The 25885-nt window shown below is 44.0% G+C and overlaps 1 protein-coding gene across 1 annotated transcript in view; it reads left to right on the forward strand.

The window, feature by feature from the left end:
* The window catches only part of DNAI1 (dynein axonemal intermediate chain 1), a 59504-nt gene that overhangs the window by 12749 nt on the left and 20870 nt on the right, over positions 1 to 25885 (forward strand). The window contains exons 2-12 of the mRNA XM_049625296.1: positions 9192 to 9224; positions 10891 to 10989; positions 11178 to 11258; positions 13364 to 13490; positions 13760 to 13887; positions 14132 to 14251; positions 15233 to 15292; positions 16499 to 16633; positions 19542 to 19626; positions 22937 to 23054; positions 23340 to 23383. Of these exons, the coding sequence (XP_049481253.1) occupies positions 9192 to 9224; positions 10891 to 10989; positions 11178 to 11258; positions 13364 to 13490; positions 13760 to 13887; positions 14132 to 14251; positions 15233 to 15292; positions 16499 to 16633; positions 19542 to 19626; positions 22937 to 23054; positions 23340 to 23383 (1030 nt within the window). The remainder of the gene's footprint in view (positions 1 to 9191; positions 9225 to 10890; positions 10990 to 11177; positions 11259 to 13363; positions 13491 to 13759; positions 13888 to 14131; positions 14252 to 15232; positions 15293 to 16498; positions 16634 to 19541; positions 19627 to 22936; positions 23055 to 23339; positions 23384 to 25885) is intronic.

The raw sequence follows: 25885 nt of genomic DNA on the forward strand, positions 1-25885 counted from the left end.
AAAAATAAGTCAAAGTATTTCTTCACGTTAATATAACAGGGGTGCCTGGGTGGCTCAGTTGGTTAAGCATCTGACTTTGGCTCAGGTTATGATCTCACAGCTCATGAGCTAGAGCCCATGTCAGGCTCTGTGCTGGCAGCTTGGATTCAGATTCTGTGTTTCCCTTTCTCTCTACCCCTCTCCTGCTCATGCTCTGTCTCTTTCTTTCTCAAAAATAAATAAACATTAAAAAAAAAATAGGGGCGCCTGCGTGGCTCAGTTGGTTAAGTGTCTGACTCTTGGTTAAGGCTCAGGTCATGATCTCATGGTTTGGGAGTTAGAGCCCCAGATTGGGCTCCATGCTGACAGCATGGAGCCTACTTGGGATTCTCTCTCTCCCTCTCTCTCTGCCCCTTCCCCACTCTCTCTCTTTCAAGAAAAAAAAAAATAAATAAACTTTAAAAAGTAAAAAACAAACAAACAAAACAAAACAAAAAACAGAACAAAGGGGAAATAGCATATAATGACATCTCAATAGATTCAGGGGGAAAAAAGGACAAAATTTAACATCCATCCACCAAAGATTAGTTTAAGGGTCAAATGAGATGATGTACTCAAAAGTGTTTAGTAAACTGAAAGATATTATATAAACAGAAGGTGTTTTTATTGTTATCCCTCTATGACACTCTCAGGGTTATAGGCTCCTTTCTGATAAGGACCTCTTGGAGCCTGGATAACACACTTTTCAATTGTTCAATAAATGCCCTCTGAATGGGACTCAACTGCCATGCATAGCAGACCATGATAGAATAATAAAATAATGACAATCACAAAGTCTACACTGCCACTGTTACTTGGTTTACTGAGTGCTAGGCTCTGAGTTAGGTGCTCTTCATGAATTGTTTTATTTTATCCTCTGAGCAACTCTGAGAAGAGCACTAATATTTTTCTCTACCTTAGAGAAGAGAAAATGAGGATTAGAAACTAAATACTGTGCTCAAGGTCACACATATAGTTCATGGCTGAGTCAGGAACATAGCCAAGGCATACTCTAGAGCTTCAGCTTTTAAATCCTACCTTCCTTGCCTTCTGTAGCCTTATCTGGCAAGGGTCCCATAGGTTTCCATGGAGGCACCAGCCTGGTCTCATATCTCCTTTTTCTGCATTCAGAGCACTGTGCTAACTAACACTGCATTAACAGCAAAGAAAAACCTCTTTAACTGTACTTCATTGATTTTAAAAATTCTCTTTTTAATGCTTATTTATTTTTGAGAGAGAAAGAGAGAGCATGAGTGGGAGAAGGCATAGAGAGAGGGAGAGAGAGAATCCCAAGCAGGCTCTATGCTGTTATGTGGGGTTTGAATCCACGAACTGTGAAATCATGACTTGAGCCAAAATCAAGAGTTGGAGGCTCAACCTACTGAGCCACCCAGGTGTCTCTGATTTTAAAAATTCTTAATTAGCATGTTAAATAATAAAAGTAATGCACATTCACATTAGAAATATTAAAACCATGAGAATGAGTATACAATAAAAGTATTGGTCCCCTTCCCCACAATTCCCCAGTCATATTCCCTAAACCAAACTGCTATCAACAGAGTCTATATATTCTTGCAGAAATTTTATATGTATATGCAAATACACATATATGCATATTCTTAAAGTAAGCAGATGGGTCATCTATTTCTGTAGCTTGCTTTTTTATTTAACAATATACCTTAGAGAGCTTTCCATAACAGTACATAAATGTTTATCTCATTCTTTTAAAAATATGCATAGTATCTTATTGAATGGCTATACCATAATTTATTTAACTGGGCCCCCACAAATGAATATCTGGGTCTCCCCCATTAAAAAATATTATAAATAATGGTGCAGTGAGCAATTTTGTACATCTTATGCATGTGTATGAGTACTTTCACAGGAAAAATTCAAGAAAGTGGAGTTGCTGAGTTGAGGGGTATCTGCATTTAAAATTTTGGCAGGTATTGCCACATAACCCTATGAAAAGTTTGCATCAATTGGCATTCCCACAATAGTGTATGATAATGTCTATTACCTTTCATATCTAATGTTTCAAAATTTTGAGATTTCTTTCAACTACACTTATTGAGTGCCTTCTGTGTGCATTTAACACTGCACTAGGCTCAGAGATTTAAAATGTAGTCAGTGTAGCCAGAGGAAGATTTGTTGGTGAATTACTATTCCTTTGGGACTAAGAGCTCTTACCCTTTTAAAAATGGAAACTGCAAGCTGGTGAGGTATTTAGTTTCAATTTAGCTTAATGGAAACCTGTTAGTGAGTTTTAAAATAAGGACCAAGACAATTGAAATGGTAAACGAAGTCTCCTGGGCTCCAGGAAGGAGGATGCTGCATCTGTGGGTTTGCATGCTTCAAAGAGCCCCTCTTTCCAGGAACAAACATGTTTCAGTATTGAACTTTTAGGTGGAAATGTGAGCTGCTGAAGGCTCTAGTCCCTAGGGTAGATGCTTCCTAGTAAACAAGGGCCACACAGAATCTGTGTGACTAAGGGCAGAGCAGGGTCTATAAATGGGAATATAATGCTGCCTACTATCATTAATTGAGCATAAACTCTGGCTAAGCACCACACTATGCATTTTGTGTGCATTGACTCATTTAATTCTCATGACAAGCCTATGATTGAGAAGATGCCATTATGCCCAGTTTAAAGATAAGGATACTGAGGTTCGGAGAAGACAAGTAACATGCCTAAAGTCATAGAACTAACAAGTGGCAGAGTGGGGACTCAAACCAAGGTATGGTTGACTTCAGAGCCCATGTTTGGGCTCCATCAGTATATCTGATCATGTATTTGTTTTATAAATCTTACCTCTTCATGATAGGAAGTAATTTAATAATTTTTTTATCTCCTTACCTCTAAAATATGCTCAGGAACAAATGGGTTGCTTATGCTTTTAAGGGGGCCATGTACCAAAACTGATCTAAGTTTAGGTAAATGCCCAGTAGGTGGCAATAATAATCATCTGTTACCTTGACCAGAACTTCCATTTTTTTAAAAAAAATTTTAATGTTTATTTATTTTTGAGAGAGACAGAGACACAGTGCAAGCAAGGGAGGGGCAGAGAGAGAAGAAGACACAGAATCTGAAGCAGGCTCCAGGCTCTGAACTATCAGCATAAAGCCCGACATGGGGTCAAACTCAGAAACGGTGAGATCATGACCTGAGCCAAAGTTGGATGCCTAACCAGCTGAGCCACCCAGGTGCCCCAGAATTTTCATTGTCAAATCACCATCCCATAACTGTGGGAGGAAAAGAGTAGGGGATAATGTGGATGCTGTGTTAGAATTTGAGATTTATCTCAGGGCTATTGAGCAGCCCTTGGAGGCTTTAAAACAGGAGAGTGATATGATCAGATTAATTTTCCAGGAAGATCACTTATAGATAGTGATTAGTTTGGGTTCAAATCCTGGTCATTTTTGGGTGATCTCTCTAAGCCTCAGTGTTCTCATCTGTAAAATAGAATAATGGTAGCTCTTACCTGATAGGGTGGTTCTGAAGGTTAAATGAGATAATGCATGTAAGTTGCTTAGTAAATGACTAGCCCAGAGTAAGTGTTCAATAGCTGAGAATGATGATAATGATATAATTATTAGAGTGGAGAGAAACTGGAGTCAGGGAAATCAAATGTAGGCAAAAGATAGTAAGGGCCTGAATTAAGGAAGGTGTAAATGAAGAGGATAGTTATGAAAGATATTGAAGAGATAGAATTGTTAGACTTTGAAACATGGTGCTAATGGGAGAGAAGGAAAGGCAGGTGTCTTTGATGGCTTCCAATTTCCAACGTGGGTGACTGAGTGGATGGGGATGCACTTGAATGAGATAAGAAATACTAGAAGAAATGGAAATGTGGTATTGAAAAAGAATATAATGATTGGGTTGGAAAAAGAACATAGTGAGGTTGGCTCTTAAACATACTGAGTTTGGGTACTCTGCTATTTTTTTGAACATGGGGTTCTGAGAAGTCTAAGCTACAGAAATATATTTGAACTTTGGGTTACCTGGCTGGCTCAATCAGTAAAGTGTGTGACTCTTGATCTTGAGGTTGTGAGTTCAAGCCATGTATTGGGCATAGAGATTACTCAAAAAATAAAAAAATAAAAATATTTTTAAAAAAGAAATAGATTTGAACCTCATCATAAGGTAGAAGATGAAGCTCTGTGTGGAGATAAGAACACCCAAGAGGAGTGTGTAGAATATATTCCTGGTCAAGGGTATATTCCAAGCATATATTCCTGGTCAAGGATATTAAGAAGGAATTACTGGAGAGGTGACATGGAAATGAAGGTGGAGAAGTTTCAAGAAAGAGCAAGGGAGCCCTCATTCTGAAAGAGAAATGAATTTTTACCAGTTCCTTTGCTTAAGATGCTCATACTAAAATGTGTAATAATGAGAATAGAAAAATGATCTATTATGAAGGAGTTCAGACTGGGACATCTGTTATCCCATTGATTATCAGGGTTAATTTGACTGATAGGGTGGTCTGTCGGGGGGTAGGGGGATATTTCCTCTTCCTGCATCATTCCTCCATAGGCATCCTCCCTCAGTCAAATAGAATGACCTATCCAAAAGTAGAGGATATTCTTTGGTCAAGAGTATAAGAATGGTAGACCTCCTTTGCTGAAATGTCCAAGCTGCGTCTAATGTGTACTGCAGTATTATATTTCTTTTCATAATACTATTCCCTTTTGCAGACCAAAACCCAGAGATAACAGAGTATCTATTTGCAGATACATTTCATCCTTCATCTCACAACAGCCACTCAAAGTGAAGAATGGAAGAATAGAGGGAGTTACAAGAAAAGTGATAATATGTCAGGGTTAGATAAAGGACTAGTAGAGTTTAGTTGGGTAGGGTTTTGTTAGGCAGAGATAGTGGGAGTGGTGAGAGGGAAAGGGAAGATGATGTTTCTGGCAAGAGGAACAGTAAAAAGCAAAACTGCAAGGGCACCTGGTTGGCTTAGTTGGAAGAACATGCAACTCTTGATCTCAGGGTCATGAGTTTGACCTCAATGTTGGGTATAGAGATTACTTAAAAATAAATACATTTTAAAAATTTTTTAATGTTTATTTTTGAGAGAGAGGGAGAGACTGATGGAGCGTGAGAGGGAGAGGAGCAGAGACAGAGGGAGACACAGAATCTGAAGCAGGCTCCAGGCTCTGAGCTGTCAGCACAGAGCCCGATGCAGGGCCCGAACTGACAAACCACGAGACCATGACCTGAGCTGAAGTTGGACGCTTAACTGACTGAGCCACCCAGGCACCCCAAAAATAAATAAATTATTTTTTGAAAAAAAGTCAAAGGTGCAGAGGTGGGAAAGCACAGTTGATGCTCAGGAAATGTGGGTAGCCTTGCTAGGCTGCATCTCAAAATGCTAGCACAGGAAGGGCTGGAGAGCAGGCTGGAATGGAGACGTGGGGCCAGATGATAGAGTTCTGAAGGCCAGGGAGGGAGTTTGGGCTTTGTTCTTCTGTGGTTTGATGGCTTCTGGGAGGAACCATCAAAAGCTTTCCAGGAATTCAGGCTTGTCCATCTCAGGCTTCTCCTTTTGGAAGACCAAGGGCCCAAAGTGGCAGCCTGACATTCAGTCTCCTTTGCCATGGTTGGGAAGTCAGGACTGCAGCTGATTTCATTGGCCTGTTTTGCATTTATTATAGTGTGGCTTTTATAGTGTGTTAATTGAAATATTTCCAACTGCCAAAAACAATTACATTCAAATTGCCTTGTCAGTTCTTTTATTGCCAGATAAATGTTTTACAGACATATTTACGGGGGGCAATGGTAACTGGATCTCGTTTTCTATTTAAGGCTGGCAGTTTGGGTTGGGATTGGCCCTCCAATGTCTGTTGTGGGCCAGAAAGCTGTTGGAGTTGTGACGCTTGCATCTTGTTACCTTAGGGATCAGAGGTGCTTCAAAAAAAAGCAGATTTCTGGCTTATGCAGCTTAGCCTCAGAGAAGGGTTCCATCACTGGAAACCCTGGCAACCTGGCAGAGATCTGAATCCTGCTGCCTGCTCTACCAATAACAATCCTAACCCAAGCTGAGACATGCTCTTCCCTCTCCCTGGAATCCCTTTCCTCCTCTCCACCATCAAATCCTCTCCCATAGACTATATTATGTAAGAGCTGTAAGAGCCCATCTAGTCTAACTCTCTTAACTTTGTATTTGGGAAACTGAGGCCCAAGAGACTTCCTCAAGAATATACAGGTGGCCTGCAAGAACTGGGAGCAGAGGTCTCTGTCCAATGTGCTGTACTGCCACCATGTTGCCTTGGCCTTTCCTTCAATACTTTAAACCTGCTTCTTCCAAGAACCCTTCTGTCACATTTCTAGCCTCCACTGATCTCCCTTTTGCTTGATCATCTGAAACACCTATTGTAATATATATATATATATATATATATATATGAATGATTATATATATTAACAATTATATATATGTATATATATGTATATTGCAGGGTTTTTGTTTGTTTGGTGGAATATTTTACTGGCTCTGTCACTGTTCTTCTCTTGCCTTTGTATATGCTGTTTTCTTCTTCTGAATAATGTTTTCTCCATTTAGACAACCCAGCTGGGTTCTTTGTTCTTTGATACCCAGCTGGGAAACAGCCACCTCTGGGAGCCTTTCTTGTGCTCAGTAGGTGTCTCTGTGTACTCCTATAGCACCCTGGGTACACATATCTCTGTTGCTGGCACAGAGGAGGCTTTCAAAGGAGTACTGAATGAGAGAGTGAGTGAGTGAGTGAGTGAGAGAGTAAATGATGAACATTCTTACATTGCTCTGTCCTCCATGGACCCTGAACAAACTGGAGTAGGGACCTACTCTCTCTTCGTCTGTGTCCTACTGCTTAGGTGTGTCCCTGACACACAAATAGATGCCCAATAAATGTTTATCAAGCTGAAGAAAGCATGCTGCTCTTGGGAACATAAAATTTTAGTGTGTTAGAGCTGGAAGTTCATCACATCCAATCCTATGCATTTTACTGACAAGGAAACTGAGGTCCAAAGAGGAAAAACATTTTTCCCAGAATCATGATCACTAATCGGTTTGATGACATTCTCCATTTATTCAATAAGTATTTGACCCAAAGAAATCTACATATTCAAGGCAATACCTATCAAAATAACCCCAGCATTCTTCACAGAGCTAGAACAAACAATCCTAAAATTTGTATGGAACCAGAAAAGACCCCAAATAGCCAAAGCGATCTGGAGAAAGAAAACCAAATCTGGAGGCATCACAATCTCAGACTTCAAGCTGTATTACAAAGCTGTAATCATCAAGACAGTATGGTACTGGCACAAAAACAGACACTCAGATCAAGGGAACAGAATACAGAACCCAGGAATGGACCCAGAAATGTATGGCCAACTAATCTTCGACAAAGCAGGAAAGAACATCCAATGGAATAAAGACAGTCTCTTCAGCAAATGGTGCTGGGAAAACTGGACAGCAACATGCAGAAAAATGAACCTGCACGACTTTCTTACACCATACACAAAAATAACTCAAAATGGATGAAAGACCTAAACGTAAGACAGGAAGTCAATAAAATCCTCGAGGAGAAAGCAGGCAAAAACCTCTCTGACCTCGGCTGCACCAACTTCTTACTCAACACGTCTCTGGAGGCAAGGGGAACCAAAGCAAAAATAAACTATTGGGACCTCATCAAAATAAAAATCTTCTGCACAGCAAAGGAAACAATCAGCAAAACTAAAAGGCAACCAACGGAATGGGAGAAAATATTTGCAAACAACATGTCAGATAAAGGGTTGATATCCAAAATCTATAGAGAACTTATCCAACTCAACACCCAAAAAACAAATGATCCAGTGAAAAAATGGGCAAAAGACATGAATTAGACACTTCTCCAAAGAAGACATCCAGATAGCCAAACAACACATGAAAAAATGCTCAACATCACTCATCATCCAGGAAATACAAATCAAAACCACACTGAGATACCACCTCATCACACCTGTCAGAAGGGCTAACATTAACAAGTCAGGCAACAACAGATGTTAGGGAGGATGTGGAGAAAGAGCATCTCTTTTGCACTGCTGGTGGGAATGCAAACTGGTGCAGCCAGTTGGAAAACAATATGGAGTTTCCTCAAAAAGTTAAAAATAGAACTACCCTACAACCCAGCAATTGCACTACTAAGTATTTATCCAAGGGATACAGGGATGCTGTTTCGAAAGGACACATGCACCCCAATGTTTATAGCAGCACTATCAACAATAGCCAAAGTATGGAAAGAGCCCAAATGTCCATCGATGGATGAATGGATAAAGAAGACCTGGCAATCAAAAAGAATGAAATCTTGCATTTGCAACTATGTGGATGGAACTGGAGGGTATTATGCTAGGTGAAATTAATTAGTCAGAGAAAGACAAATATCATATGACTTCACTCATATAAGGAATTTAAGATACAAAACAGATGAACATAAGGGAAAGGAAGCAAAAATAATATAAAAACAGGGAGAGGGACAAAACATAAGAGACTCTTAAATATAGAGAACAAACAGAGGGTTGCCGGAGGGGTTGTGTGTGGGGGGATGGGCTAAATGGATAAGGGGCTTAGGGAACCTACTCCTGAAATCATTATTGCACTATGAGCTAACTAACTTGGATGTAAATTGTAAAAAATGAATTATAGAAAAAAAAGAATCACCTTGAAATAAAGGATTATGTTCACTCTGGGGGAAAAAAATAAGTATTTGAACACTTACTATATTCTCAGCAGTGTATAAAACAAAGTACCTGCTTATAAAGAGCTTACATTCATCCCAAACAAGTATTTATAAATATAATTTGACCTCGAAATCTCCTTAACGCATAGTACAGAGCTGAGCACTTAGAATATGCTTTTTAAAAATGTTTGTGGAACTAGTTGCAAATAAGAAATGCCCAGTGCTAAGTTACCTGGTTGCTTTTCATGGGTCAGTGGCACTGACACTGGAATGGGATTGCCTCAGATACAGGGCCTCCTTGACTGGGGTAAGAAGCACATGTTGCCATTAAGAGGACCACTTTTAAGACTTGGGAAAGCTCAATGTCCAGTGTCTTTGAGATCTCTGGGAAGAAGCCTCCCTGTAATACTGTTTCTGATATTCCCACAGAGATTTGCCTATGACTTACCTCTTGTTTCTGTTCTTTCTTTCAGAGCATCAACATAGGCAGAGGAGCCAGGAAGAGAGTAAGTGCTGAGCCCACTGAAGGCTCTCAGCAAGATGCTAACAGCATTGTTTTCTGTTGAAAATATTAGCTATATCTTTTTTAGAAAATTCAAATGGGCAAAAAGACCATTAAAATCACCCTTAGGTGCACCTGAGTGACTCAGTCGGTTAAGCGGCTGAGTCTTGATCTCAGCTCAAGTCTTCATCTCAGGGTTGAATTCAGGCCCCGTATTGGGCTCTGTGCTGGGTGTGAAGCCTATTTTTAAAAAAAATCACCCTTAAACCCACCATTATTGAAAACCTCTTAGTTAACACATGATGTTATACTCTCTCAGATATTTCTGTGCATATATAAAAATTATGTGTATTTATTTATTTTTAAGTTTATTTATTTTGAGAGAGAAAAAGCACAAGCAGGGGAGGGGAAGAGAGAGGGAGAGGGAGAAAATCTCAAGCAGGGTCTACACTGTCAGCGCAGAGCCCAATTCAGGGCTTGAACTCATAAACCATGAGATCATGACCTGAGGCAAAGTCAAAAGCTGGACACTTAACCGACTGAGCCACCCAGGCACCCCTGTTTTTAAATGGAATCAAACTGTAAGTTATTTTATAATCTGCTTTTTACATAATATATTTAGAGTGCTTTCCATTGCCAATAAACATACTTTTATAGCATCATTTAAAATTACTGTATAATATTTTACCATATGTTCCTTAAGGCTATACTGTAATTTGTTCAACCATGCCCCATTTTTGGACACTTAGATATTTCCTCTTTTTCATTATTATGATCAATTCTCCAGCAAACATTCATGCATTTAAATCTCTGGGCATGTCCTTGGTTATTTCTTTAATATAAAGTCCTATACATAGAAACTTCAGTCACAGAGAATAAATGCTTATTAGGTTTTTGGTAAATATTTCCAAAATGCTCTTTAGAAAGATTGCGCTAATTTATGGGTAGCAATTTTCCCACAATGTCACCACCACTGGATTAGTTTTGTTTGGCTGAGTGGTCTCTTTGTTTTGGGTTTTTGTAGTTGTTGTTGTTGTTGTTTTAGTTTTCAACAGTTTTATAGTGAAGAATTGCATTCTTTTACTTTGCATATTTTTGCTAACAAGGGTGAGTTTTTTTTAATACATCATGGGCCACTTCAGCAAGGTGTTTAACTATTACAGAAAGGAAAAACTTCTAGTCCTTGATTTTTTTGCTCTAAGGATCTAATGAGACTCTGAGGCTTAAAGTTACCAAGTACTGACAGTGTTGCCATAAGAGTAACCATAAGGTGGCAAATTGGAAGATAAAATATGAATCGGAGCTGAAGCATCTTAAATAACAGCTGGATGTCCTTTCATTTTGCATAAAGCCCTGCCTTTGGCAGCTGGTCCTGACCATTAGGTTCCAGGCTGTATGGGAGAGAATAGGGAGGGGCCACTTCTGGTCTCACTTCTGGCTCGAAAGGCCCACCACAATGTTCCAGATAAGTACTGACCCCCAGGGCTGACATGGCCAAGATCTTCCAGGCAATGAGAACTCTGACCTAAGCAGTTCCTTTGGACTCTTCCATGAGTGGTCTGTTGTGCATTTTGTATTCTACTTATCAGGGGCAGAGCTTGGCTTCTGGGAGGATTTGTGAATGAAGGGGGAGCACTGCTTGCTGATCCTCATGTGAGGTTGTTGTCCAGGATGAAGATTCAGGGACTGAAGTGGGAGAAGGAGCAGATGAATGGGCCCAGTCCAAAGCCACAGTTAGACCCCCTGACCAGCTGGAGTTGACTGATGCGGTGAGTGAGCAGCATCCTGCCCTTGCCCCTTCTACCTTCTCTACCCTCAGATTTGTGTTCTTTCATAGTACTGATTAGGAGCCTGCACAGAACCTGGGTGTGAGATGTCTGCTGACACCCTGAAGAGCCCTCCCAAATCTCAGAAGAGGTGTGGGCCTTTGGTATTTCTTGGTATCTCTCTCCCTTAGGAGCTAAAGGAGGAGTTCACCCGCATTCTGACAGCCAACAACCCACATGCACCCCAGAACATCGTCAGGTACAGCTTCAAAGTAAGTCATCCCCTCTGGGGTAGGGGCCTCTAGGTGCTCCTTGGTTTGGCAGTGACTTGCTACATTCCAAAAGCTTCTCTGCTATTAGAGAGATCACCTTTAAACTCTGGTCTTTGACCAGAACCTTGAAATTTTACATGGAATTTTCCAGAGATTTAAAAAATTCCATAATGAATCTCCCTTGAAATCTTATTGAGTACTTATTATGTGTCAGACACTGTTAATAAATTATTTTCTGGGCACTTGGGTGGCTTAGTTGGTTGAGTGTCTGACTCTTGATTTCAGCTCAGGTCATGACCCCAGAGTCATGGGATTGAGCCCTGCATTGTACTCCGCACAGAGTGTGGAGCCTGCTTATGATTCTCTCTCTCTCTCCCTCTGCCCCTTTCTCAGGCTCATGCTCTATCTAATATTTTTTAAACAGTAATAAATAAATTATCTTCATTATTTTCAATACTTATAACTATCCTAAAAATTAAATATTATTATCTTCATTTTACATATGAAAAAAATAAAGCTTAGAGTGGTTAAGCCCAAGGTCATGCAGAAAATAGGGGAAGGAATCAGGATTTGAATCCATTCTGCCCACCAACATAGACCATGCTTTTAATAACTGCACTGTTTCATTTCCCATCCATCTGAGTTACTGAGAGAAGAAGGGCTTTGTGATGACTTTTTAAGGCAGAGTGTCCCAACCTATGTGCAGAAATAGTGATTCTTTCAACCCTCCAGAGGCAGGTGGGTTTGATACAGCTGGAGCCCATGGGCTGGTTTCCTCTCCAGTGAGTTTACCCTAGTGTGTCATACAAATACAACAATATTCTATGTGACTTTAAAAGGGCTGGGAAGATATATTTTGAAAAAAGGAAGGAAACCTTGGTCTCAAAGTCAACAGTACAACTAAGATGCTTGTCAATATGGAGGCTGTCTAGAAGAACCAGACTAATAGGCCCTGTGAAAGCAGGGATCATATCTGCTTTTGTTAAGCTTTATGTCTCTGGAACCTAGAAAATACTTGGCATGTTGGTGTGCCTGGGTGTCTCAGTTGGTTAAGCATCTGACTTAGGCTCAGGTCATGATCTCACAGTTTGATCACAGTTTGATGTGGTTTGAGCCCCACATCGGGCTCTGTGCTGACAGCTTGGAGCCTAGAGCTTGCCTTGAATTCTGTGTCTCCTTCTCTGTCTGCCCATCCCCTGCTCATGCTCTGTCTCTCTCAAACATAAATAAACATTAAAAAATTTAAAACAAAATACTTGGCATGTTGTATTTGTTTAAAAATTAGTTGTTGTGGGGCGCCTGGGTGGCTCAGTCGGTTAAGCCTCCGACTTCAGCTCAGGTCACGATCTCATGGTCCGTGAGTTCGAGCCCCGCATCGGGCTCTGGGCTGATGGCTCAGAGCCTGGAGCCTGCTTCCGATTCTGTGTCTCCCTCTCTCTCTGACCCTCCCCCGTTCATGCTCTGTCTCTCTCTGTCTCAAAAATAAATAAACGTTAAAAAAAATTAAAAAAAAATAAATAAAAATTAGTTGTTGAAGAATAAATGAACAAGGTTACCTAGACTTTAAGACTAGCCCTGATTTTCATTTTCTGGACATTTTATAAACTGGACAAGTGCCAAACTCAAACATTTTCTAGCTATCTGTGACCTTTTGTATGGAAACAGGGGAATTGGAGATTTGGTATCTCTGAGGATCTATCCAGCCCTCACATTCACTAAATACTGTTCAGAGTAGGCCAGGCCAGGTATGTTTGAGGACTATGCATGACCTGCCTCGAATCTGTGATGAAACAGTATGTATACCAGGATTGCTTGGCATGGATGTAAGAGCCAGTGATAGACAAATCCAGGGCTATTCAAAGTTGGAAAGAAAAGATATTTAAAAATATGCCTTTTATGAGAATTTTTAAAAATTTTATTTCATTTGCCTCCTCTTTAAGCTGCAATGCAATGAAAACTTCAGGTTAACTGAGGATTTGATGAGATCTATATATATCGTTAACAGATGGGCCACGTTAAGCCTTATAGAATGAAGGCAGACTACATTCTGACTCCAGCAGCCCTTTTCAGGACTTTTGGTCTTACCCAGTCTTCTCTCCTCCTAGGAAGGCACATATAAGTTTATTGGTGTTGTGAACCAACTGGCAGTTCACTTCAGCCAGGTTGGGAATCTGATCCCCAAAGACTCGGATGAAGGACGACGGCAGCACTACCGTGATGAGTTAGCAGCAGGTAGGCCTCAGGGTCAGCCTGATGCTACAGCCCAGAGCCTCATCCCCTTTCTGTGGTCACCCTAGGGAGCAGATCACTAAGCCATAACTTTGCAGAGCCTCTACTTACATAAAGTCCAACAGCTGGCTGTCCTGGATAGGTCTGGGAGTTAACCCATGAGAACCCTGGGGTAGGTGAGATCTCAAAAACAGGAACCAAGAAAGCCTTGCCCTACCAGAGGATGGGGGAGGAGGCCTGGACTTTGGGTTCATCTTCAATATCCTACCAAGGTTCTCAGGAGTCCACCAAGGTGGTGATTTCAGAAACTGAAATCCTTGAAGAAGAAGAAGAGCCTAAGGAATCTGAAGCTGAAGCTGAAACTGAAGCTGGGAGTCAAATAGATATGCCTGCAGCTGAGGTACAGTATAATATTGTTCCCATCTCTCCCCTTCCAGCTCTAGCTGTGGATGGAAGTTTCAGGGGTAACTTGTTATGGGGTGGGGCTGAAGGTGAGATGTTAGAGGCTGCAGGTGCCAATGCCTCTGGCATCATCACCCTCTCCCTCTTCTATCCTATCCTAAGACATGACTTCTCCCCACTCCTGACTCCCCACCATCTTCTTGTCACAGCTGAGCCCTGGTCCTATGGGTCTTTTTTTCCAGGCAGCTGAAAAAGTGACTGAAGAAGAATTGATGACTCCTAAGCAGCCCAAGGAGCGAAAGCTCACCAACCAGTTCAACTTCAGTGAGAGGGCCTCACAGACCTTAAACAACCCTCTCCGGGTAGAGCAGCCCCACCCCAGCCCCTTTACCTCACAGCTCTGTATTATGCATGGCAGGAAAGGAACAGGCCTGACTCCAGCCTCAGCAGCTCTTGGTCTGGAAGGGTGACAGGCATGCACCACAGTTAAATTCTCTGAGGAGAGCTTGAAGCATGTGTTCAGTCCTTATAAGCCATCCTCATGGGAGTTCAGAGTGGGTAACAAGGAATCTGGAGCCCTTCAACTGAGACTGAAACATGTAAGGGCCTCGAAGAGGAGGTCAAGATCTGGGGGAGAGAGGAGAGGCCAGATGTGCCAGGGAGGCAGGACTAAGAGCCAGTTTGACTGAAGTTGATGGTCTCTATGATAGACTAACTAGAAAAGGCCGAAAAAGCTCCCTGGCTCATAAGTATGGAGGACCCTGAATACAGGCTGAAAGAATCTCTCAGGATTTCAGGGGAGAGACTCACATATGTAAGACAGTGTTTTACAGAAATGAATCTGTGAATGGAGGGCAGAAGTCTACATGGTGGGTTTATGGCAGATTCTAATCACACTGTGTACTCCCTATTCAGTAATCTGGGTGATACACAATGAGGAGGGAGTGCATTCCCATGGTGGAGCCACAGGCCCCAGTATTAGGGAGAAGTCTTCTCAGGGTGAGGGATATTAGTCCAGTAGCTTTCCAGGGGATGACCTCTGTGTCTTTCATCTAAAGGCTGGCCAGAGCCCTGCCTAACCCCCACTTAGTTGAAGCTGGCATAATCAGTCTTCATTGCCCCCTATTTCTAGCTTAGTCTTCTGAAGGAAGCTTAGAAGGAAAATGTAGGATTTCACTGCATCATTTCATCCTTTGTTCAGCCCCTCTTTACTTCCCAGTTCTGTGTCCCATCCCTCCCTCTGCTCCAACTGAAATGCTTCACCCATGGATGGATATACTGTTGGATTAAGTGAGAAGGAGTTGAGGGCTCTCTGTTGGTTTCTTGTTGTCATTGTTCACTAGGACCGAGAATGCCAGATGGAACCTCCTCCCAGGACAAACTTTTCGGCTACAGCTAATCAGGTGAGATCCTGGGTCAGTCTAAAAGTCATCACCACACCCCCACCTCTCTACCTCATGCATCCTTGTCAAAGATTCCTCTAGCAGCCTGCCCTCCTCATCCATCCATCTCCATGCTCCTTGTCCAGGCTCTGAACATCAGGCATATTAGACAGTAGGTCCCCACCTAGTGAGCTGTGGATCAGCCACATGCCTCTCAGGGGCAAGACTGTCAAAGAGGGAAATAGGCATGGCTTCCAACTCTCTGTAGTCACCCCATGCTGACTCTGAAGTGTTAGCACTCTAATCTGTCCTTCCAGCAGTCTTAATTTTTCCTGCAGACCCTCTTTCCCCCTCAAATTCTACTGGATAGCCATGCTGATTTGAGCAGGATATGGTGCCAGGAGACCTGAGCTCAGGCTCCAACTTTGCTGCTCATACTGTAAGACCCTGGGCAAACCATGTCACCCTTGATGCTTCAATTTCTATTTCTCTGTCAAGCAAGGACAACAATCAGCCTTGCAGGGCTGTTGGAAAGCTCTGAATGAGATAACAAACATTGAATTATGCTGTGGTGTGGAGTACTGGCCCATGGTGAATTGTTAATATAAGGTGTGTCTATCTGGCCTCCAGGTGGCAGTGACTGCCCAACTCTGGAGAGCACACAGTGATCTGCCCCCCCCCCCATCCTTGTTGCTTCCTTTGTTATGATCCTTGAGCTTCTCTTGCTGTCAGATGCAGTTAGCAGGAGTTCCCTTACTTTTTGTTTATCTTTTTATGCTCAGAAGGTGTGGTCAGTGCTGTAGTTAGCCAAACATGAACTAGAAAGTTTATCACATCTCCATGGGGGAAACATTTTTTAAATTTCCTAGTTCAGAGTCTTATAAGTCACCAAGAAAAATGTGATCCACCTTGATATTTGCCCATTTGTTTTGCCTAGTAGGATTTGTAGTTTGCAACAATACTGATCTCCAGCTGATAACTGAGCCCCTGAGATGCAGGGTGGAAAGCCCATCCCAGAGCTGCCCTGAGAATTCCTTCATTCCTGCCCTAGAGCTGACAGCACAGAAGACAGACATTGAATACATACAGTGGGCCAAGTAGAGGATGCTATAGAGGCATGTGACAGGGCCTGACATAATCTATTTCTCAAGCTCTAAAAGCTGAATAGGAGCTGGCTGGGTGAAGATTTTGCCCTGCAATGAACCTTCTCATCTTGCCCTTGCCTAGTGGGAGATCTACGACGCCTATGTAGAGGAGCTTGAGAAGCAGGAAAAGACCAAAGAGAAAGAGAAGGCAAAGACACCAGTGGCTAAAAAAATGGGGAAGATGGCCATGAGGAAGATGACATCTATGGAGTCCCAGGTTTGGTGGGGTTTCCCATGGATCTGTCACAGAGAATGACTGAGTGGGATCTTGGTCTCTTGGTAGAGAGAAGCCTGGCTATCTGGAAGGACTTTACAGACCTTAGGTGGGCAGCTAATGTTGAAATATGAATAGTTATTTCCTTGTATGAAGGTTTGAGGAGAGCCACAGCTGCCTCTGGCATTCCACACCTCTTCCCAATCTTATATAGGTCTGGAGGCCAGCAAGGATTCAGGGTTTGGGGGCTAGGTGACAACAGAAGACACAAATGTTATTGAAAGCCCAATGCACACCCTGAAAGAGCTCAGGAGTCTTCTCAGGATGGGGTGGAATGTGATAATAAGGCACCACCTCCCTGAGCAAGGGGTCATGGGGCTTTGGAGAGTGATTTGCTCTTTGACCTTCAGTCCTTGGGTTATTTGTGCTCAATCTTTTAGGTGAGTCTTATGGGCCAGGTGCTAAGTCAGGGCTGATCACAGACACCAGCAGGTTCAGGCTGATGGGTGTGGCCACTCTGGGCTGGATTTACCGTGAAGAAACATAATAGGAGTCATTATAGAGGTCTATTTTGTGGGGCTCATTGTGAGTATAGCCAGTGTAGGCTTGGGGATCATTATGGAAGTTATAGTGATAGGTCCCCACAAAGAAGATCACCACAGAGAGATGCTGAAGGGCCACATTTGTCCTTTCAACAGAAAGAAAGCTGAATCAGGAGCCAGAGTCCTAGTATGGATGTGTTTGACCTGTAATAGGATGGGAAAGATGAGGTCTGGGTTCAGCACCCTGGAGAGCTCCCAGACAGCTCTCCGGGAAGCGATTTTGCTATGGAAGCCCGATAAGTTTAAGTAAGTTTTGCTTCCTTTGTTTGAGGTATGCCCACTTCCACTCAATTACATGTCCCTATAAAAGTCACATTTTCTGGGAGTTTTCAGAGTTCCCTGATTTGGCTTAATATAAACTGCCCCAATTCCATTTCATTCAATTACAGACCAAGCACTTGTGATCATGATCATGCTGAGTACTGGAACTCTGATGTGAAAGATGAAGTCCCTGTCCCATGGGTTGCCCTGTCCAGACCCTTGACTTCCCCTGTACTATTCCCTAGAGGTTAGGAGCTTCAGAGAGGGTGTTAGCCTGGGTCAAGTTTCACTTGAAGATCCATCAAGCGTTTGGCTATAGGCTGGCTGTGTGCTAGGACTATTATTGCAGAAACTTTAACTGCAGCCACCAGGACCCAGAGAAAAAAAGAAATATCCCTGTGGCTGAAAGTGAAAATTGTCCTTGGGTCTAAGCCCTTGGGATCTAACATGTATATCAGACTTGGTGTCTAATATGTCCAGGGAAGTAGGACTGCACTTTCTTCCAGCTTTGGTTGACATTGAAGGCTGTGATGCAGGCAGAGCTCAGTTCTCTGGACCAAGAAGCTACAGTGAAGGCATAACATTGTGGGATATAAGATACCCCCCAACATCAGTGAATACCTTAGTATGCAACCTGTAAGCAAGGGAATTGAGTTTTAACTGGGAATCTCAAGTACTGGCCCTGGCTATCTGTAGAATAGAGTGATCTTTTGCTCAGGCCCAGTGCATGCACAGAGTGACACCCCTTTCTCAGAGACCTGCATCTGACGAGGTTGGTATAAAACTCAAGTGAGTGGGAGGGGGAAAGCAGAATAACTCTATGATACCCTGTTGGAAAGTCTGCAATGATAGATCTCAGATTTCTGTCTCATTAATCATTTGGATGAATATACAGAAATGAATGCAGGCTTATATGATCTGAAAGATTAGGATGGGAATGACAGAAAGGTCTGAGAGGCCACAAATTTAGTCAGAACCAACAAAAAGCTGTGTCTTCTCAAGTAGTATAGTATCCAGAACAAGGGAGGCAGTGGTCCACCACACATCTGGAACCTGGAGACTGCCAGAACCATGCAAAGGTGGTCAGACTGGTGAGGGACTGGCTTTCTGTGTGGGCTCGAGGGCATGGGACCTGGAATCCACAGAGTTGAGTTTATATCCTGGCTTTGCTACTTATTAGCTAGGTTTTTCTAACCTGTTTCCTCATCTGTAAAGACATCCTAATGATCTTACTTTGTAAGATTGTTGTGAGAACCCAAGATTATGTATAGTTGCTAGTATAGTACAATGACCCCAGATGCAGGTGGCATTATCCATCCCCGCTGTATCATGTGTACTCTAAGACTCAGAGAATTTAAGTAACTTACCTAAAGTTGCCAACTGGCTCCTTCCTAATGCATGGGATAGGAAGGGAATGAAGCTTTGTGTGGCTCCAGAATCCATTCTCTTAACCACTGCCTGATGCTGGCACTGCTAGTAAATCTCATTTTCAACAGCCATGGGCCTGGTGCTCTGAAGCTCCTCAAGGGTTGCCCACTCAGCTGGTTTCTTCCTGCAGTGGGCAAGGCCTTAGATTAGGAGTCATTTCTGCCTTTTACTCCCTGTATACAAGCATATCTGTTGGACCAGAAGCTCTCTGAGGCTTTAATGAGAGTCTTTGTCATTGCCTGAGATGATAAAACCTCTCTGTCTCCACTAAAGAAGCCTCCTACCTCCCATTTTCTGCTCTCCCCTTCAATACTCTTCAATGTCTTGTGTTGTTCTCTGAGATATGCCTTCTCCAGAACAAGTTCAGAATGAAAGAGTACAAGACAGGCTGTACCCAGGGGCCAAGTATGGCAGTGCAAACTCCTTGTGCCATTTAAGAGCTGGGCATTCCCCAAAGGGGGTGGTGAGGTGATCTGGCTTTGGAGGCATGAAGAGATATCTTTACAGAGCTATCTGGGGTGGGTGGTGTCAGAGAGAAAATTGCAAGTCTGGGCTGTGGCTCAAGACATAACCTTTCCAGGTGCTAGCTAAGAGGGCCTGTGGCCTCTGTATCTCCACAGAGTGATGACATCACCAAAGTGACTCAGGCTGCTAAAATCGTGGAGCGGATGGTCAACCAGAACACTTATGATGATGTTGCTCAAGGTAAGATTTGAAGTGCTGGCAACTACTATTACTGCCTGTATTAAAAATTCCTCATACAAGGCAAGTATTTGGGTGTCCCATGCTAGGTACTATAGGGGTGCAAGAGGAGAAAAATTAATCCCTTCCTCCTCTGGATGTCACTAGGGAGACAAGACACACACGGGTCAACTACAAACAATGGAATAAGAAAAATGGGTATAGTGATGAGATCTGACAATAGTGCAGCAAAACTTACATATTAGTGATCCAATGTCATCTTCGCAACAGTCTGGGAGGCAGGCAGAGCAGAGAGTATTACCCCTACTTTACACAAGAGGCAGGCAAGGGCAAGTCTACCTGGCTGCTGAATGGCAGAGAGGACCCAAATCTAGGTCTTGAGTTTCCTAATTCTGTGCTCTTTCTCTGCTGTGTCCAGCTTGGAGATAATATAAATGCTAGAATGCAGACTGAAACTGCTCTGGGGATCCTCAAGAATGGAAGAAGAGAAATGAGGGATGAGTGACAACAGTCAAGGAAGGCTGTAGGGAGGGCTAAGCTAGGTGCCAAGGGATAAGCAGAGTGTGAGTAGATTAGCAGAAGGGCAGATGTTCTGGGCAAGGGACAGCAAAAGCAGTGACTTGGTGGTAAAAATGAATGGGACTGGTCTCTGGGAATAGAGTGCAGCAGGCTCAATGATTCAAACAGGGGTTTCTTGGAAAGTAGTGAAAGCTCAGGCTACAGAGGTGATTGGAGGCAGTTAATGAAGGGCCTGGAATATCTCAGGGAATCTGAGATTTTTCTGCAGACAGTTCAAAGATTCTGTCCAGGCAGGAACACAGCCCAGTGAGAGTATGTCTGGAGAAGGATGCAATTGGACAGAATACAGGGACAGAGACAAAAATGAGGTTCAGGTGTGGGGTGGAGTGGGCCTCACCACACCTTTTCCAGGAAATGGAGAAAAGGAAACAGCTTTTCTGAGTGAAAAACCAGTACCAGCATTCGCTGGGAATGGCCTATGTACTGGGCATTGTGCTGTGCAATTTACTTGTATTATTTTATATCATCCTGACAGACACACTGTCAGGTGAATTCCATTATTATCTCCATTTTATAGGTGATAGATTTGGGCTATTGCTACTTGTTCAAAATAGTAGCTAGTATGACAAATGAGTGGTACAATCAGGACTTGAACACAGCCCCTTAGATCCATAGCTGAAGCACTTCATCACAAAGCTACAGAGCCACTGGGCTGGAAGAGACTTTTCAAAAAAAAAAAAAAAACATTCAATAAGTCTATGCTGGTGATTAATTAGTGATGAAGTGAAGAAAGAGATTGATTCAGAAACGCTTAAATCCTGGGGGCCTGGGAAATTCTGGTGTCTTTGACAGAGCCAGGGAAACAGAATCCTTCCCATGGCATGAACAGCACATTCCCAAGTGGCTTGTATTTCCCTAAGAGGTTGTGCATTTATTTGGAGCAGCTGCCTCCCCAAAGTTGGCAGCTCCTTGTTGCTGGCTGGTCTCCTTTGCTGACAGCCTAGGGCTCTTCTTGGTGACTTGATGCTCATTGCTCACCCATGGGACATAGAAACCAGGGTTGCCAAGACCAGAAGCCTAAACAAGCCCCCTTGTTATCATTCAGGCTGGAAAACGACCTTGAGTGCTTTTCAAAGCTGTCAAAGTACACAGCAGCTGTGAATGAATTTGTCACTCACGCAGCTTGGCTTCCTGAAACCCAGCCTCTGCAACCAGCCCACCAAAGGGCTGCAAACACGATTAATATCCATGGAGAAATTGGCCTTGGTGAACCTTTTTCATTTGTAAGAACACAATCACATAAAAATGCATTGAACTTTGATTTTTTTTAATTGCATACTCTTTTCCCTTTGGGAAAGTGTAATCATGAAGAAGTGAAAACAGAGAAGTATTACCAATTAATCTCCTTCTGAAATGAAGTATTTTCAAAGATAGCCTAAGCTCAGGGATCTCTGATATGATCAAGGCTCATGCCTCTGATCACTCAAGTCTTTTTTTATTCTGAGACATTTTTGAGGTTTGAATATAGTCCCACAACCTCAAGGCTGGGGGCAGTGCCTGGGCATGTCCTTGACCGTGTTGGATGAGAGGATTAGTTTTCTAATGGGTTACCCTTGACTGGAAAAAAGACAGAAACTTTTCACTTCTGTTGATTTATTTCATTGCACTCTTTGAACAGTCAATGGGTGTCTGCTCTATGGCTGGCCCTGTGCTAGGCACTGCAAGTCGAGAGATGAATATAACATGCTTCCTGCTCCCCAGGAGCTGCCTGGTAGGAGAGACAACCAAAAGGATAAATAGAAGCAACACAGCATGACAGATATTTCAGTAGAGACAGGGCTGGAATGGAGGAAGAAATGAATTCTGGTCAACAAGAAAGTGAAGGCCTCATAGAGGAGAAAGAGTTTAATCTGGATCTTCAATGAATAGGAGTTTGCCAGGAAGATGAAGGAGCAGGACATTTCAGACACTGATACAGAGGTTATGTGAACACCTGGCTGGAAACGACATGGAAGTCATGGTCTGGAGCCTTGGTTTGACCACGGAGCCATGTGCAAGGGGAGCCATTGGGGGATTTTCAGTGGGTTGAAGGAGGTAGTGTGGTGAGGTGATTTATTTATTTGCATTCAGGTAGCTCTGTGGAGCATGGGCTGGAGGAGGAGTTACTGGAGGTGGGCAGACCAGTTAGGAGGATGGCGTAATAATCCAGGCAATGGCTCTTGGGGCCTGGGCAGTGGCTATGGGTTTGGAGAGAAGTGAATGGATTAAAAGTAGTCAGAAGGAAAATATGAGAGATGACGGAGAGATCAGTCAAGGATTACTCACGTTTCTGGCTTAGACAAGTGGAAGGACAGATGGAGCTTTTGCCTAAGTTGGAGGAAATGGGAGGCAGAGACAATTTAGGGCTGGAGATGAACTTAAGTTCAGAGAACCCATCAGGGATCCAAGAAGCTTCACCATAGTGGGGTTTAGCCGCAGATATAAGGACGGACAAACCTGGGATTTTATCTATGAGGACATGGCTACTTTATTGTAATTTGCCTCCAACAACAGGGATGACAGTAACAATAACACATATAGAGAGCTTACTAGGTGCCAGGTATTTTTCTAAGTACTTTACATATATTAACATTTAATCCTCACAACAGTCCTTTGAGATAGGTACTATTACTGTTCTCACTTTGAAACACAGAGTCTGATTGTTTGGGCCAAGGAGATACAGACAGAAAGTGGCGGACCTGGGCTTGCCATAAAATGGCAGTCCTAGGGCTGATTCAGCCTATGTTTGTTTAAGATTTTAAGTACTATGAGGATGCTGCCGACGAATACCGAGACCAGGAGGGTACTCTGCTGCCGCTCTGGAAATTCCAAAATGACAAGGCCAAGCGCCTGGCCGTCACCGCCCTCTGCTGGTGAGTGTAGACATTGCAACAAACCCGGAGCCCCTGAGCGCCTGCTGGGTGCCAAGCCCCGAGCACGGCACTTCTATTGCACTTAACTACTTTGAGGATGACACGTAGCATTATAGAAAAAAAATGAGACTGGGATTCTTAAGGGATTGTGGGATTATCCCAGGTCTCAACACTCAACAGTAGATATCTGCAGCATAGTTAGGCACCAGTATCCATGGGAACGCTCATGTCCACAGGAAAGCCATGTTCATTTCCTGGGCCAATGGGTTCCTACTTCTTTTGCAGGAATCCAAAGTACAATGATCTGTTTGCAGTGGGACATGGCTCCTGTAAGTAATCTGGCTATTTGTTCCTTTGCTCACTCAATCAGCAAACATTTAAGTACCTATTCAATGCAGAGCTCTTTGCCAGATGTGAAAGAAGTAAGATGACTAAGATATAGTCACTTCCCTCAAGGGGCTCACAGTCTAATGGAGAAGACTGACAGTCATACCAGCAATTGGTGCTGGGTGAAGGAATATAGCAAAGTGAGCCTTGAATGTGTTATTGTGGTGAAGAAAGAGGGGAGGCACTTCTGACAGAGGGACCAGCATATGCAAAGGTCCAGAAGCACAAGAGATATGGGAGGAAATGAAGCTGTTGAAGAAGCCAGGGTTGGCCCCCAAAGGGTTTGGGAAGTCATTCTAAGAAGCTTGGACATTCTCCTGAGGGGAAATCACTGAAGGAATTTGAGAAGCACAGGGACAGAACCAGCGCAGGGGGAATTGCAGGCATGAGACTGGGTGGGGGCTGGGAAACCAGTTAGGAGGCTGGTAAGGCACCCCAAGAAGAGATGGCAGTATCTGGACCATGACTTTGGACCGGGGATGGAGAAGTAGGTTTGGTAAGCTTGAAAAGGTAGGCTGGACCAGACCTGGGGAGAGATTGGATGGTGAGGCTGAGGGAGGGAAGTTTCCTGATCCGGCCCCGGGAACAGGCAGGGGTGGGAGCAAGGGCTTGATGTTCATCACTTGGCCCCTGGGCCCTGGAAGACCACTATTGTCCAGGGTGTTCTCACTCCTGCCAGTGCCCCCCTCACCCCTGCAGCAGGAGGCAGCACTGTGGTAACTGTGGTAGTTTGCTTAGCCTTCATGTTCCATGGTCCCTGCAGAAGCCACTACCTCCAAGCTGGCCTGGACATTCCCTTTTCCTAACGGGAGAGGGCCCCACACTTCATGTTAGCGCAGCTACCCAAGCTAACAGCATGTTCCCTGGCTGGGAGGATCAGCTTCTGTGAACAGAAAAAACCTTCCATTCTCCAAGCTTCTCCTGGCTGGCAGACATGCAAGCTCCTGGGCTCTACCCCTCAGACCGCCTGTCCACCCAGCCCATTCTTTGACCAGGGTGCGGGAGGTGGGAGGGAGGGCAAGGAGGAGTTGGTGTTTATCATTCCTCTCAGGGAGGAGACCTTGGAGCTGCTCCCAGTCTCGTAGTCTGGGCTGCCTTTGAGGATGCCCTAAATGCCCGCTTTGTGTCCCCACTCCTGAGGGTGGGCTGCTGCCAAGCTGGAAGCACCCTCCCCCTCTGGCAGGGAACTAGCACATTCCTCCTGCTCTGCTGCAGCTACTGGGCTTGGAACAGGACCTGGGGGCTGGGCAGGCCCTCCAGGGAGTGGGTGTGGACCCCCTGTGAGGCTCCTTTCAGCCCAGGCTCTCTGCCCAGGACGGAGGCAGGGGTGAGGGAGGCTCCCTAGCAGGTGGGAGGAGAAAATGCATCAGTTCTACCCCCATCCTCCTCCCACCCAGGGCCAGAAGCAGGGTGGCAGGCTGGTCAGGGTTGTGCAGAGGCTACCCACAGGGGCAGCTTTAGCCAGGAACAGTGAAGAAGAGTAACCCACCCTTCAGGAATAGATGACTCCAAGCCTGACAGACCCAATGGTCTCCTTTAGGCAGGCATGCACCCAGGAAAGGTCTCCTTGTCCCTTGCTGGCCACATGGCAGACCTTCTGGCTGGAGGGTCACTTCCCAGTGGTGTGACCTGGGGCCAAAAGTGTCTTTTTTTTTTTTTAATTTTTTTTTTACATTTATTTATTTTTTGAGACATAGAGAGACAGAGCACAAGTTGGGGAGGGGCAGAGAGAGAAGGAGACAAAGAATCCGAAGCAGGCTCCAGGCTCCCAGCTGTCAGCACAGAGCCCGACATGGGGCTCGAACTCACAAACCGTGAGATCACGACCTGAGCTAAAGTCAGACACTTAACCGACTGAGCCACCCAGGCGCCCCCAGAAGTATCTTCTGAGCTTTGGCTTCCTTATTGGTGACATGAAGAAACTGACACCTGCCAGACTTCCTGGGCTGTTGCTAGACACACTTGAAAGAAAAGCAAATGGGTCCTGTGAACTATAAGAACTACCCACACATAAAGGACAATCATTGTTGATTTGTCTGTCATTCTGTCCCCTCTCTTTCCTGCAGGAGTCTCAGGGGACCTAAGCAGAGAAAGGGGGCTGTGGGGATGGAAGAGAATCAGACAAGCCCCTACCTACTCTAGAGAGCAGGCCCCAGCAGCAGCGGTGGTGGTATTTGCTGTTGCTGCCACTGGCACCAGAGTTATTGGCCAGCTTGCACGTGGGCATCTTTCTCCAGAACCTTGCACATCTCAGCACCATTCTGCAGAGGCCTGAGCAGAGCCGGTCTGCGCTGAGACTCAGAAGGGCTCCTGCATTCATTTCTGAGGTCACCTCTGGGAGTCCTGTGCTCTCGAATACCCCGAAAGCCCCCTGGAAGAAAGAGGGCAAAGCTGAGGCAGGGAAAAAACTAGGCACCCTAGTTACCAGATGGGGTCACTGTGAG

The sequence above is a fragment of the Panthera uncia genome, chromosome D4, assembly GCF_023721935.1.
Source record: "Panthera uncia isolate 11264 chromosome D4, Puncia_PCG_1.0, whole genome shotgun sequence".
Classification (NCBI taxonomy): Eukaryota; Metazoa; Chordata; class Mammalia; order Carnivora; family Felidae; genus Panthera; species Panthera uncia.